At 33.8% G+C, this 14,543-nt stretch overlaps 1 protein-coding gene across 1 annotated transcript in view; it reads left to right on the forward strand.

Annotated features, from left to right (window-relative positions):
- The window catches only part of LOC109838770, a 19,194-nt gene continuing 5,157 nt past the window's right edge, over nt 507-14,543 (forward strand). The window contains exons 1-4 of the mRNA XM_020407189.1: nt 507-1,899; nt 1,947-2,327; nt 8,950-10,553; nt 11,069-11,495. Of these exons, the coding sequence (XP_020262778.1) occupies nt 584-1,899; nt 1,947-2,327; nt 8,950-10,553; nt 11,069-11,495 (3,728 nt within the window). The 5' untranslated portion in view covers nt 507-583. The remainder of the gene's footprint in view (nt 1,900-1,946; nt 2,328-8,949; nt 10,554-11,068; nt 11,496-14,543) is intronic.

Raw genomic sequence — 14,543 nt, forward strand, 5'->3', positions numbered from 1 at the left:
ATATTTTCTTATGAGAAACTGGATGGTTTTTAGATACAAATTTTATATTATGTTGAGTGAAAAGGTTAGCCTTCTATTGTAATTCTTTGTTTTCCAAAGGGATATACGCTTAATGTATATCTTTCTCACAGCAGTTATTTGTTTAATCATTGCAGCATTCTTTATTTCAAATAATTAGCATTTCTGCTCCTTTGTGACCAAACTAGTTAAGAAAATTTATTCATTTACCAAATGCCAAATAAGTTACCTAAGTGCTTAACATGGCAATATCCTATCATCCAGGATCTGCTAAATGCTTTTGGCAAAATTATACTATTTTAAGGTGTGGTTTCTGCAAGATTCCCAGGACATTTCCAGATGAAAATACAGAAATTGACATGATGATTGCTTCTCTCTGCTAATTGATTTCTCTTCCATTGTTTTTCCTTCGACTAAGTTTTCACTTTTATAATTATAGTTCAATTTGCCCTATTCTCTTACCGTTGTCTGTGTAATCATGTAGGTGAACTCTCCTCTTTTTGCACTATGTAAAGCTGCAAGGCTTTTAAAAAATCCTTCCTGTGCTGATGCATCAGATTATTCTATGTTCGTTTCTTCTTTATCTTCACATATTTACATAAAATCAATGGGAACTTTGCTTTGCTCACAAGAGCTCCAAGTTGCAATTTCTAATGCTATCAAGTCAATACCAGAAGGGCAAGCCAGCGGATTTGTTCAGCAGCTAGAAGTGGACGTGGAAGATTCCTTACAGTGGATAAAGTTTAATCCCTTTGGGTCTGATGGAGAAAATGTTACTGAAACATATATTCTAAATGTCAGCATAACATATTTAGATATGCAAACTGAAGTTTTAGGTAGACTTCTTTCAGAGGTATATTCAAATGTGCTGGATTCGTTAACAATCACCGCGACCAATAGCATTTCAGTTGGGAACTCTATAAAAAATTTGATGGGGACAGTAGAGTTAAGCTTCATTAATTTGGTTCAAAGGCAATCTGGCAGTGTTGATGAGTTCATTCTTTCTGTTACGGGGAGAAGATTATGTGATTATGGAAAGTCAGAAACTGAAAGTGGCATATGCATAAGACCATTGAGTATTTCTTGGATACTTGTGTTTTTCTTCCGCATGTACATTTCTTGTAGAAGTTTATACCGTCAATTAATAAGCCTTATGCCCCCAGTTTCAGCAGTAAAGGCAGCAAAGTCAATGGGAAGTTGTTTTATTGTGGCTCACGAAGGTGATTGGAGAGAGAGACCCGAATTTATGGATGAAGGATATTTTTCTTGGATTGTTAAACCATCTATTTCACTTTTAGATCTTATCAAGTTTCATTTAGAAGATTTTGTTTCAAGTACAGGGTGCCCATCCCTTCATTATGTAATATACATAATGGCTTTACAGAGGCTCAACGATTTGAATCGGTTGATTCAGGCTTTTGAATTTTTGCAAAGAAAGGATGTAAATGAATCAAATGAAAACTGGAAAAGACTCATCTTGCTCTCAAAGCAGGAGGCAACAGAAATGGCAAATTTTTTACTGCGAAGCGGAAAATTATTAGATCATAAGGGCCACTTAATATCTGTTAAAAATGATGAACTGGATGACACTAAGGCTTCATATGAAGATGCCTGGGATTTGAGTGTTTGTTCTTTGAATCGGAGGTCATTGCATATTGCAATTTGGAGGCTTCTTTGTCGAAATATCGACATATGGTGTGTTCACGCAGCTAAGAAGTACTTAAAGAAATTCTTGTCTTGTTTGTTCTTTTACTCAATTCAAGATGTAAAATGCTCTGGGGAAGTCAGAATACAGAGTGTAAAGGGAGTCTCCTATCAGAAAGTCACAATGCATCATGTTTCAATGGAATTTCTAGCCAACATTGTGTCATATGAACAATCATATAACTGCGCCACATTGTATTGATATATCTCTTATTTTCCACTTAGCCTTTGTGCAAGCATTTTACATCAGGTTTTGGCCGTGTTCTGGAGGAATTGCTGGTTCCTGCATTATCTCATGTTTGTGCAAATAAGATGGATTTGGGATCACTACCAGATTGGTCAGAGTTCCTGAGTATAGTGAAAAAAGAGCCATTGATTGGTTTGGATGATGGGATTGTTTCGTTCCATCATTCTTCATTATTGCCAAATTCAAACCTTGTTCTCCAAGATGCAAAAAATATGGACCTTAATGACAGAGAAACATCTTTCATGTTGACACTCAGAACTTGCGAAAGCTTGCTTACGCTGTTATCCACGATTCCCAAAGTCCAGCTAGATGCGAAATCTTTCTCAGTCTATGCAGCGTACTCGCTGAACCTTGAAAGGTGAGTTTTGTGTTGTTTTTTCTTTCATTTATACAAGTGCTATGCCTGTGTTTGCTGGGGTGAATTTGGTTTCTTCAGTTTGTATATATGATTATGAGTTTCATTTTTAGCTAATTGTCATGCTTCTATATTCAATTGCAGTGATTTTTTTCTGGTCGGTATATTACACATAAATACCTTATTGTTTGCCTGATATTGCACAAAAATACCCTTAGTTGTAAAACCCTTCATTTATATACCCTAAAGTTTCTAAAAGTTACACTTTAATGCTCTGAAGTTTCCTATGCAATAGAAACGTGTGAATTTCCCCAAAAAAATTCTAATGTGATACTTACTTTTGTAGAACATTTCAACCCATATTTTTTTTGTTAAATATAATGTTAAGCTTATCAAAATCCTATCTTAAACCTACCCTTTTTCTTCAGGCTATTGCTTCTTCTTTTTTTCTGATTTTTATATAGTTCACTGTTTTTTATTATAAATTGCATACAATAACTTGTAATAATGACTTATAATATAACAATGAACATGCTATCAATCTTTAAATTTCGCCATAGTGTTCTAAACCATAACTCGTGAGATGAAAGAGATTATTTGAATTTAAAATTCAAAATAAGATAACTTGAGCTGGAGGTTTTTTCTTACTAGAAGAGATACACGTGCATTGCACGTGGTTATTTGTTCAGTTTATTTCTTTAGTATAACTTGGTTGTAAAAGCGTTTCTTTGAAATCTCAACTTGATGATGTAATATTATCTGTGAACTTTGTTAACATTTACATTTATGTATCCTCACCTTTCATTTTATGTGTCATTGTGACTATAAACAATGTAAGCTACAAATTATTAGAAAAGATTATTCGCTTATAAACCATGAGCAATGTATGCTACATATTACTCGAAAAAATTATTCGCTCATCTAGCAATCAATTTCTTCAATGTTTCAAATCTAATAATAACAGATGACATAAAATTCTTATGAAGTAAAAAAAAAGGGAAAACAATCTTCTGTCTTAATCTCTAATGACTGTAGAATAAGAAAACCTATCATCATTCAAGAAAACCTCTCCATAAGTTTGCAAAGATAACCACATCGAACTATTAGCTTGCTCAATTCTTATTATTTTAAAATTAATTCATCAAATCATTGAAATAGCTATTACATCCACAATACTTAAGTTATTTTGATATCAACTTCTCCAATCAAGAGTAAAAAAAGCAATTAGAGGGAAATTAGTCCCTCAAATTACTAATTATACCATTAATTTGAATGACTAATTTCAAATAACTTAAGAAATATGTTACCAAATAATAATTTCAATGCTTTGACGGACTAATCTCAAAATATGAAAGGTTTAAGGGACTACTATAAAAAAATACTTTAATCAATTAATTTTTGTTAATAGTTAATTAATTCCATAATTTGGTATCAATCAATTGGTTAATATTTACGCGTGCAATGCATATTATGTTTACAATGCTAATGTGCTCTAAGCTTCTTTCTACTCTTTAGTTATTTACCAATTCTAATTAGATCATTTTTTTATTAATTGGTTTTGAATGGAGTTTTAATTCAGGAGTTTAAGCTTCTTTATACTCTTTAATTGTCAACCAATTATAATTAGATATTTTTTTATTAATTAGTTTTGAATGGAGAGAGCTTTAATTTAGGAATTTAATTTTAATTTAATGGCTTTAGTTGATAACCAAGTATAATTAGGATAAAAATGTTAATATTGAAAAGGATTAGGGGTAAAATTAATAAATGAAAGTTTTTTAAGAACTCTCACTTTTAAATGGAGTATGATAAAGGAAATACAAAATAAAGGCGTGAATGAGTTTTACTTCAAAGTTTGAAACTCAAACCACCAATATACCCTCTCTATAAACATTGAAATATGGGAAAAAATCACAAAACCCCTAATAAGTTTCGGTGTTTAGCACTATATCCCTAATATCTTGAAACTCTCACTAACCTCTAATAATTATTGATAGAAAATCCTCAAACTTAACATCGTTAGTCCATGTATGGTCAATTAACCACAATAGCCCAAATAAATTTTGGCAAAAGCCCCTAGTAAGCTTCAGGGTTTGTTACTTAACCCCCAATAACTTTTGACAAAACACCTCATAATGTTTGCTAGTAACTTTCAATTTTTAGGGGTTTGTTTGTAGTTTTGGATTTTAGGAGGTTGTTTTTAATCTTTGGAGTTTAAAGGGGGTTGTTTGTATTTTTTGGATTTTTTCAAGGAGTTGTTTGTAGTTTTAAATTTTTAGGGGGTGGTTTGTAATTTTTTAATTTTAAGGGTCTGAGTACAATTTTCAGATTTTTCAGGCATCATTTGCAATTCCATACTTTCAAGGGGCTATTTGTATTTTTTGGATGTTTACATGGTTGTTTATATTGTTTATATTTTTTATAGGTTAGTTTGTATTATGGATTTTCAGACTTTTAAGGGTTTTTTTCGTATGTTTCAAAATTTTTGGCCAGCTTGCAGCTTTTAGTTCCTTAGGGGTTTGTTTTATAATTTTAGATTTTTTTTCAAGGGATTGTTTGTAATTTTCGGATTTTTTAAGGTGTTTTTTAATTTTCTATGATAACTTTTTTCCCTTGAACTTATTAAGGATAAAACTTTTTTTAGCTAGGGATAGTTATTATTTAATTAGAATTACCAAATATTTGATTGTTATAACTTTCTAGTTATAGGCAATTTTAATTTGATGAGAATTCTTAGGCTTGTTTAGGTATTAGAATTTTCTAGTTATGGATAGTTTTATTTGATTATTAGAATTTTCTAGTTATATGTAATTTGAATTTGATGAGAATTAGGTATAGATAGAATTAGGTGTCTACATGTAATGCTTAGATTTGACACGTGTTATTATTTTACCATTAGGAAGGGCTCACCAGTTTCTCATTATATAAAAGGAGGGATTACGTTTGTACTCATGTGGGTGACTCATTAAAAAGTCAATACTTAAACGGTGTTTAACTAGGCTTATTTTTTTGTGCTTATAAGCTATGCTGGCTTTTAGCTTTTATGATAAAAACTTTATAAAACTTGTATGAAAAGTCGTTTGCTTGGTCAAACATAGCTTATTTGGATGAGTTTATAAGCTAGTTTTTTAAAAGTAGGAGGACCCTAACTTTTTAAATGTGGCTTAAAAGCTAGCTTATTTGAGATGTCACCAAACATGTAGATAGACATAAGCGTAGATTAAAAGCTACTTTAACAAAAAAATATGCTATCCCAAATGCCCTCTTAAGATTTCAGTTGTTCAAACATTTTCATCTGGCTCTTGTGCAATAGTTTATTGATCATCTTTTGGAACTGGATATTAGCGAAATTTTTGGAGTTACTTGACTTCTCATTACCAGATTACACACATATATTACTTCACGCGAGGCTATGAAATACCTCTTCACGCTTACAAATATTGCTGGTGATTTTAGTTTTTCAACAAAGGTCATAGCTTTATCTTGAATTTGGGACCTCCAACAACTCAGTCATTGCTTCATGACTAAGTTGGGTCTCTGTGGCAACTTTGGTTGGTGTTAACTGCCTCTACTATAGAGACTGACTTTGATCTATTAATACATGAGGAAATGGAGATGCTTAAGGAGTTATTATTGCATGCACAATATGCTTATGTGTTTCATTCAGAGGAACTTAGAGAGTTGATAAGGCAAGTGATTTTGACAAGGAGGGAAAGCCATCTCCATTAATTGCACAAAAGCCATCTCCATTAATTGCACAAAGTACATTTAGGGAAAGGGTGGGTAAGGACGTACTTTATATTCTTTGATATGCTCCATGCAACATGTTCCTTGTAACATAATCTAAGTTACATGGAAATTAATAATTTGCATGAGATCATATTTTTCAATCCATGTGCTATTTGAATTTAAATTCCTATCAAATTTATAAGTTTCTTTATTATGTTGATTATTATAAATTGGAAAGTGCTTTTTTTTTTAACTAGACACTCAAAACACCCTTTAAATCATAGTTTTGAACCTGGATATGGGCTCAAACAAACCCGGCCCATGTCTAACGAGTTTCAAGAAATGGACATGAAGTATAGGATATACTTCCAAGAAGTGTATGATGAGTGTTTTAAATTAAAACATATATCATATAATTGAGCACATGTCTAAATAAATGTATGCATATATTCAAGGAGTGTCCATGAAGTTTGGGCATGGGTACGTGTCAGGTATGTGTTGGGTACGGGTACGTCTTCGTGATAAAACTTTTCCCCTAACGTATAAAATAAAAATATATGGAGGAGCTTTTGGGGTTCACCATGATTGAGTTTATGCTGTTGATGCACATAAGTTTCCAGGACACTATATAGGTCTTGAGATTGAGATTTGATGCAAGTATTCTATTTTAGAATCTGGATTCTGAAAACTTACTCCTGACCTTAGTCAATGAGTACCGAGAATCTACATCTTAAATTCAGTAGGATCTTTTACAGCACTCCTATGAGGATTCTACATACATGAGTTAGATGCCTGGTGAAGTCTAGTGTTCTTCCAAGTATAGCTGCTTTTGAAGTCTTGAAGAATAGATTTGTTTCTTGATTCCTTGCTTAGTAGGCCTGGATAATATGTTGACCTATGAAATCATGTAATACTATGAAGCTTAAGAGAAAAAAAAAAATATAAGGGAAAAAGAGTTTTGTTTCGTTCATTTTCTTTTGGTAAGATTAAATATTTCAATTAAGAGAAAAAAATATAAGGGAAAAAGAGTTTTGTTTCGTTCATTTTCTTTTGTTAAGATTAAATATTTCAAGTATGAAAAATAGAGAAAAATCAAGGGAGTCTATTGAAAACTGAAAGTTACATCATTGACAATGCGGTTGTAATTGCTAAATTGTAAATTGATCATTTTTTGTGGTGCAATCAAAGGTGAAGTATTCACTAAGAAAGATCAAATTTGGAAGCTAGTTGATCCTTTCAGGTAAGGATGAGATGGAAAGATATAAGTATTCCTACTCCTGATGTTTTTCTCTTCGGTATAATCAAGGGCAAATGGAAGCTTTCCAGTTTATTAAAAGTGTGGTTACCTGAAACCGTTGTTTTGTTGTTAATGTTATCTTATTGAGATGAGGCTTCTAGTTTAGCTCAGTGTCTATGTAGTTTACTGAAATTTGCAGTTTACAGTTCTCACTTCTATAGAAATGCTAGTTGACCTCAGTAGCAACAAATTTTCCATTCCATTATTATGACGCTGAAATCTGAGTTGTGCATGTTGAAAGGAGAATGCTAATATATTTTCGATCTTGTCCATCTGATATATTTGCGAAAATCTTACTATACATGTAAATGTGAGTTGTTATTGATGTTTGCATAACTAAATTGGATACTATTTTTTCGCTCATCAGGGAAACCTATTTGTCTTGCACTAGCTACTTGTCTCCATGACATCAGGGAATTGACGCTTACAACATTGGTTACGTTTATGCTGCTTTTGAGGGGTTTTCGTACAGAATGATNGGGGGATTTTTTTTATTATTTGTTAGTTTTCTCTCTTAGCCATGTTTATAAAACCTTGTCATATGTTTATTTCTAACCACATGTTTTTGTAATTTATGTGCTTGTGCATGGGTATCTGCCTGTGTATTTTGATATGTACATGAATAACTGGTTGTTTATCTGTCTGACCACACATATAGCTATAGTGATTATGTGCCCATTCTTCTTTTACAAATCACAAGATGATTTTCTCAGAATTGCAAATCTTCACATCAATAACGCCTATATGATTCATGAGAAAGCCAAGAATTTTTTCTGCAGTTAGTAACCAGTTCTGTATGCATCCTTCATGATCATTATTTGCTTTATTATTTTGTTAGTTTTCTCTCTTAGCCGTGTTTATGAACTTGTCTTATTATTTGTTAGTTTTCTCTCTTAGCCGTGTTTGTAAACTTGTCGTATGTTTATTTCTAACCACATGTTTTTGTAATTTATGTGTATGTGCATGTGCATGGGTATCTGCCTGTATATTTTTATATGTACATGAATAACTGGTTTGTCTGTCTGACCACACATACAGCTATAGTGATTGTACACATTCTTCTTCTACAAATCGCAAGATGAATTTTCGGAATTGCAAATCTTCACCATTAGATGTGAATTTTAACGCCTATATGATCCATGAGAAACCCAATTATTTTTGCTGCAGTTAGTAACCAGTTCTGTATGTGTTCTTCATGACCATTATGAGACCACTTGATTCATTAGCCAAACATGAAAACATTTTTTTTAATTCTAGGTGTTAAACGTGTAGCAGATCATGGCTTTTATTAGAAAACCACTTTACTAAAAAATCTTTAGCTCTTCAGTTGAGGACTAACAATGTTTATCACTAAATTGCCTTAATGCTGGTTCTTTGGCAGCTTAAACATGACTCCTGCAAGTGGTCTCGAGTTCAGTTCTCAGCTTCTGTAATGGGGACATCTTAACGGGTTTTCATTTGTGTAAAACCTATGAAAGTTTTGCTTGTTTGTTTACTCATTAAGTTGAAATTTTTTCTTTGAGCAACTTAACTTTAAAGATCTTCTGTATGATATTCAAATGATCTGGTCACCGAGAGCTTAGTTTCTGTGTTTTCCAGGTTAGCAGTATCTTGTTTACTGAAAAACGGCACCAACTCTTCTTTATGTGAACCCTATGAGCTTGTAAGACTGTTTATATCTTGTAGAAGGGTCATGAAGTCTCTGGTATCATCATCTCTTGATGATAATTGTGGACCCACAGATTCTGCATCTATTTCTTCTGTGTTTGGTTCTTCAGATTCTATTTTGTGGCTTTTGGAGTCGGTTTCTGAAATAGTTGGATTGCCACATGCCTTGTTTGGAGTAACATATTCTAGCTGGTTACAAGATGTGATTTTTCCCTTGATAGATCATACATCTTACATTTTTTTGGCAATAAGTGAAAAACAAATGAGTGCTATAAAGGACTTTAAAATAAATGAAAAAAAGTTATTTAGGGAACATTCAGTGGACATTATGGCTGAGATATTGAAGGACCAGGTGAGAAACCTATTTACTTCCATGGGCAGTCTGCAGGAGATCAAACCTGAAGACCGTGTCAGAGTTCTGGGTTGCAGTAGGTTAGCAGTTATCATTTCATGTTTCCAGGGGTTCTTATGGGGGCTAGTATCAGCAATCGATAGTATAAATCAGGACGTGCCTACTGTAAATCCACAATATTCTCGGTTGATACCTGCATGTCTCCCTATACTCTGCGAGTGCATAACTCTATTTGAAGAAATATTAAACCTGTGCCTCAACCTCTTGACAAGCTCTCAAGCTATGGTAGTGATCTGCTCTACAGGTTATCATGATAACAACGGAAATAGTCCTTCAGAATGTGCATTTAGTGAAAGTCCATTTTGCAAGGAAAAAGACGTGTTACCCCTTGATACAGCTGGTAAAGCTAACCTTGTTAATCAAGTTCAGGAAACAAATTTGTCAAAGCTGAAGAACCTAAAAGGACCTTTGTTAGAAAGCCTATTGAAAGGTGAAGATCCTCAAATAGCATACACGCTTGGTAAACTCTTTACTGCATCTGCTGCAATTCTGAAGCTAAAAGGTATGTTACGGTTTCCTAGGTCTCTGGGATCAAAAGTTTCTTATAGCAAAGTGGCTGTAAATCCTATTCTTGTTCTTGAAACTTCCGTACTGATTCTGAAGGAAATGGCAGAGATGGTTGGCAGAATGGAGCCGGTCTCATTTGTTTGTTTAGATGGTATTTTGACATTTCTGGAAGCTGTAGGGAGTAGTAATGGTGATCTTAATTTATCAGAAGATTTTTATTCTCAGATAATTGATACACATCTCAGAGCTATAGGGAAATGTATTTCCCTCCAAGGAAAATCTGCAACTTTATATTCTCACGAGTCTGGATCAAGTTCAAAGATGCTGCAATCTCATAATGAATTAAACAGAAATGACTTGCAGCTGCTAGATCAAATCAAATTGCGATTAAATGCATTTAAAGTTAGGCTAAGTATTTCATTCAAAAAATTTATCCTGCCAAAAAAATTCGATCTGATGATAGCTCTTCAGTTATTGGAGAGAGCACTTGTTGGGGCACAACCTGACTGCAATACAGTTCATGATTTAACCACTGGCAATCTGGATGGTGGAGAAGTCTCCTCAACTGTAGCGGCTGGTTTAAACTGCTTGGAGTTGGTTCTTGAATCTTTATCAGGTATTTCCTAGTGTATAGCTTATCTATTTAATCCAGTAAATCCATTTCCTCTTCTTTATATGCTTATGTAGTCTCCTTTTTAATTTTGTGAGCTGATTTCCAAGTCACAAAATAATAATTTTGGTACCAAATTCCTGTTATCAATCATTTGAAGTAGACTGCATTTGCAGTATTAAATGCAACACTTGTCACTTCCTTGTGTATGTGCTCTAATACAAAGAACCAAATTGTTTGCTTTAGGATAGATTTGGAGAAATAGATTGTTAACGGTAAGATTTAATTTAACTGATGGAGATCCATCACTCGTAAAGGAGAACCCACAATTTGTACTTAGGCCATGACAAAAAGCATTGTAGGAAAAAATAGCATGTTTATGAATGTGGGTATGCTTGGGTATTTGCATGTGCTATGTATGTTTGTAGTTGCAAGTATGTGCATTATCATGAGAATTTTGATTGCTTACTGTATTGTTCTATAATTGTGTCGTTTTCTGACTATTGAAGTTCTCCATGCAGGACATGAGCTTGTGGTTGGAAAAACCTTTAGCTTCATTAATGCTGTATTCAACATAATACTTCACTTACAGAATCCAACAATATTTTATGTAGATAAGCAGCTAAACTATAAAGCTGATATCAAACCAGATGCGGGCTCAGTCATTCTCATGTGTGTTCAGATTCTTGCAAGCATAGCTGGTAATAAGTCCATTCATCTGGAGGCATGGCATGTGAGCCAATGTTTGCATATACCATTGGCACTTTTTACTGGTTTCCAGCAGCTGAAATATTCTTTTCCTTCATCTGATGCAACCACATTTTTTGATAACCGGAAAATAGAGTCCTCAAGGGATACGTGTTGCGATATTGTAGACCGCAAGTTCTCTGTTGAATTATATGCTTCATGCTGCAGATTATTGTGCACAACTCTCAACCACCATCAACAGTATGTATATAGATATATATTCTTTTTTTCTTATGCATCCAGTAGTAATCTATTTCCAAATATGTTTAATTCCATCAAGATTTTTTTAAAAGAATATCTGTTAGGATTGGAAGTGGGCTGTGTAGTGCATGCTTACTATATGATCAAGCACTGTCCACACCTTTTTATCTAGACCCAGGTACAATCCTACTGCTGTGTGTCTAGTACTCTATACCCATGCACTGTCTACAGTGCAGACTGACCCACATGCTGAAGGGGCCAGATCATTCATGCCTACCTTCATGCTTGTTTCAGACTAACCCATTTTTGCCCACACGGGATCGCCGAATTCGCTCCAGTACTATACTAAACTTGTATTTATAAAATAGGATATAGTTTTGAAGTTAATTTTAGTACTAAGGATGTATGTTTAAAATCTTTGATGACATTTACTGCTATAGTAGTACATGTGAATATCTTACGACCAATGGTCCAAAACCAAGTTTTTTCTTACTAAATATGTAATTAATTTTCAATTACAGTACAAAACAGAATAATATATTCTACGAGGCTTTAACCCCTACACTACAACTGTACAAGACAATTGTAGATTTGTACTGGACTTTAACCAGTATACTTCACTGGATACCAGATAGTGCCATTTTTTATGATTTTAGCTTGTACAATTGTATGTACCGTAGTGTGTGCCATAGTGTTGTATCATTAGTCTTGTCATGCTAATGGGAGGTAACACACAAAGCGAAGTATTGCCCGATGTACTATTTAGTATTTCATATACCAATAAGTTTCCTGCTGTCTGAGTCAATTTCCTATCCTAATCGCCATTCAGTTTTGCTCTTAACTTTGATATAGTGGCAATATGTCCTCTATTAAAATGTATTGGGAAAAAACTGCACAATTTTGAGATGGGCTGTTGGGCTTCTTGGTCTAACCAGCTATCATGGATGTGTCAAGTAAGATTATGTTAAATAAAGAGTGTTAAGATTCAAATCAATAGTCAATGGTAAACCTTAAAAGAGTGTTAGGACAAAAATATGCCAGGACTAAAATTTGCTAATTCGGTGAATCAATTATATTGAAGTACAACTATATGAAAAGGAAACTTGGATATTCATTCAGAAAAGGTGTTCAAGAAGAACCCGGAAAGTTTGCTTGGAATGTAGTATATTTATTGGGAAATGTTTTAAGTTTTATTGGACGTGAGGTAGTAGTATTGTTTCATCAGTGTTGCAAAGAATGTTAGCTACTGCCTAGCTTCCAAAAAAGTGACGCTTAAGTGCTTTATATTTGTATTTAGCTTTTCTAAATCCATAAAAATATGAAGCAGAAGAAGCATCAGCAAAACAAAAGGCGACCAAAAAATGATTATTAACCATTGTAGAATTATCAGTATCAAGTAGTTGTAGAAGGCTAGAGAACAAAGAGGAGATTTAGGGAACAAATAAAAAAAACTATACATTTGTCGCCTGCTTAAGGAGATTTATTGTGGGGTCATTAAAAGTATGCGCAACAAAAGCAAATTAATGGTACATCAGAGCGTGATCAACGATGTGTGTTGGTTTCACGGTGCGTTAGCTGGTGGGGTAGTAGAGGAAAAGATCAATGGGTTAAATTTAGGTCGGAGTTTTGAATGTATAGCTTGATCAAACCCAGAGTTATTAAGATTAAAAGCTCAATTATGTTAGAAATAGAGTTTCGGTACTGTTTGTTTAGCTACAGGAAATCAAAGGAATAAAAGAAAGAAAGAAAGAAACAAACAAAATTAGATTTCTATATTTAAAAACCAAACTTCAAGCGTACCAGGGTCCCGAGTGTACTGTATTAGTATACACACCTTTGTCCCCATTTCCAAATAAGTGGCATACCACTCTCCTGTTCTCATCCCATGAATCAGAACTAACTGTGGTCCATGCAATTATGGAGGTAGCAACTGATACCATATTCTGTACATCTACAATATAGAGTGATTGATGCCATAAGTATGTTTTGGTATCTGTGTCTATTGAAGATTGTTCCTGGAGAGGAATTAGAATGGGATAATGGATGACGTAGGGTCTACTTAACTGAAAAATATTTCCTCCATTTTATAATTGTAATACCATGAATTAGCTTCTATTTGGTCTGCAGCATCATGTAGTAGGATGTCCATCTTACTTCTTGCATTAGGCCTTGATTTCGTCATGGCGCTTCGGTATGGGTTTTCACTCTTCAGATCGATACCATACTGTTTGGTAAATCAATTGGCATATAATTTAGTTAAACTTTTGTACTGGCTGTGTTTGTTCTTCGCCTCTAAGATGAGTGAGGATCTCTATTTTCTGCATAAATGTTCTTTTATATAATTTCTTCCTTTTGGCTCTACCTTGTGCTGTTGTGCATTTATGTTGCATGAACATGGGCACAGGTACTGGTGCGGATGTGGGTATGAATACAGGACGGCCAATTTGTAAAACGTAGGGTACGAGACATGGCTATACACATATATTGAAATTAATAATTTACATAAGATCAATAACATTTTTTCATCATCATGTTATGAGAAGTAAAATTCTTAACAAAATACTATGATTTTCCATGACATCCTTGCTTTGTAATCTTTACCTAACACGTCCACGAGCCTTCTTAGAAGGAACCCCAAGACATTAAGCATCGTAACCGCTTGCTTCACAAAGAATTATGTATGTCCGAACTGGGAATGTTTCTTGCTTCTTCTTTATGATGTTAGAGTAGAGATCTTGATTCATGTGCTGTGCCTATGAGTGATGAGGAATTTAGCATATTCTTTGCCTTTTGAGGTACAGTATACAAAGATTTTATTTGCTTTTAAGTATTCCATCCAGAAGCAGCTTTTTCTTCAGCGGGAGGGTGGTCTACATGTTTGCAGAGTTTCATATCAAGGGTTTCTTAAAACAGCTTTCGAAATATTTGCTTCTTAATTTTAATGTCGTGGCAAGTACCTAAAAATATGATTGTATTCAAAGATCCTCTTTAGTGTTTTCTGTATATCATAGGCATTTAAAGGCCAAACTCCACAAAAGTCCCAAGAAA

The sequence above is a fragment of the Asparagus officinalis genome, chromosome 4, assembly GCF_001876935.1.
Source record: "Asparagus officinalis chromosome 4, Aspof.V1, whole genome shotgun sequence".
Lineage (NCBI taxonomy): Eukaryota > Viridiplantae > Streptophyta > Magnoliopsida > Asparagales > Asparagaceae > Asparagus > Asparagus officinalis.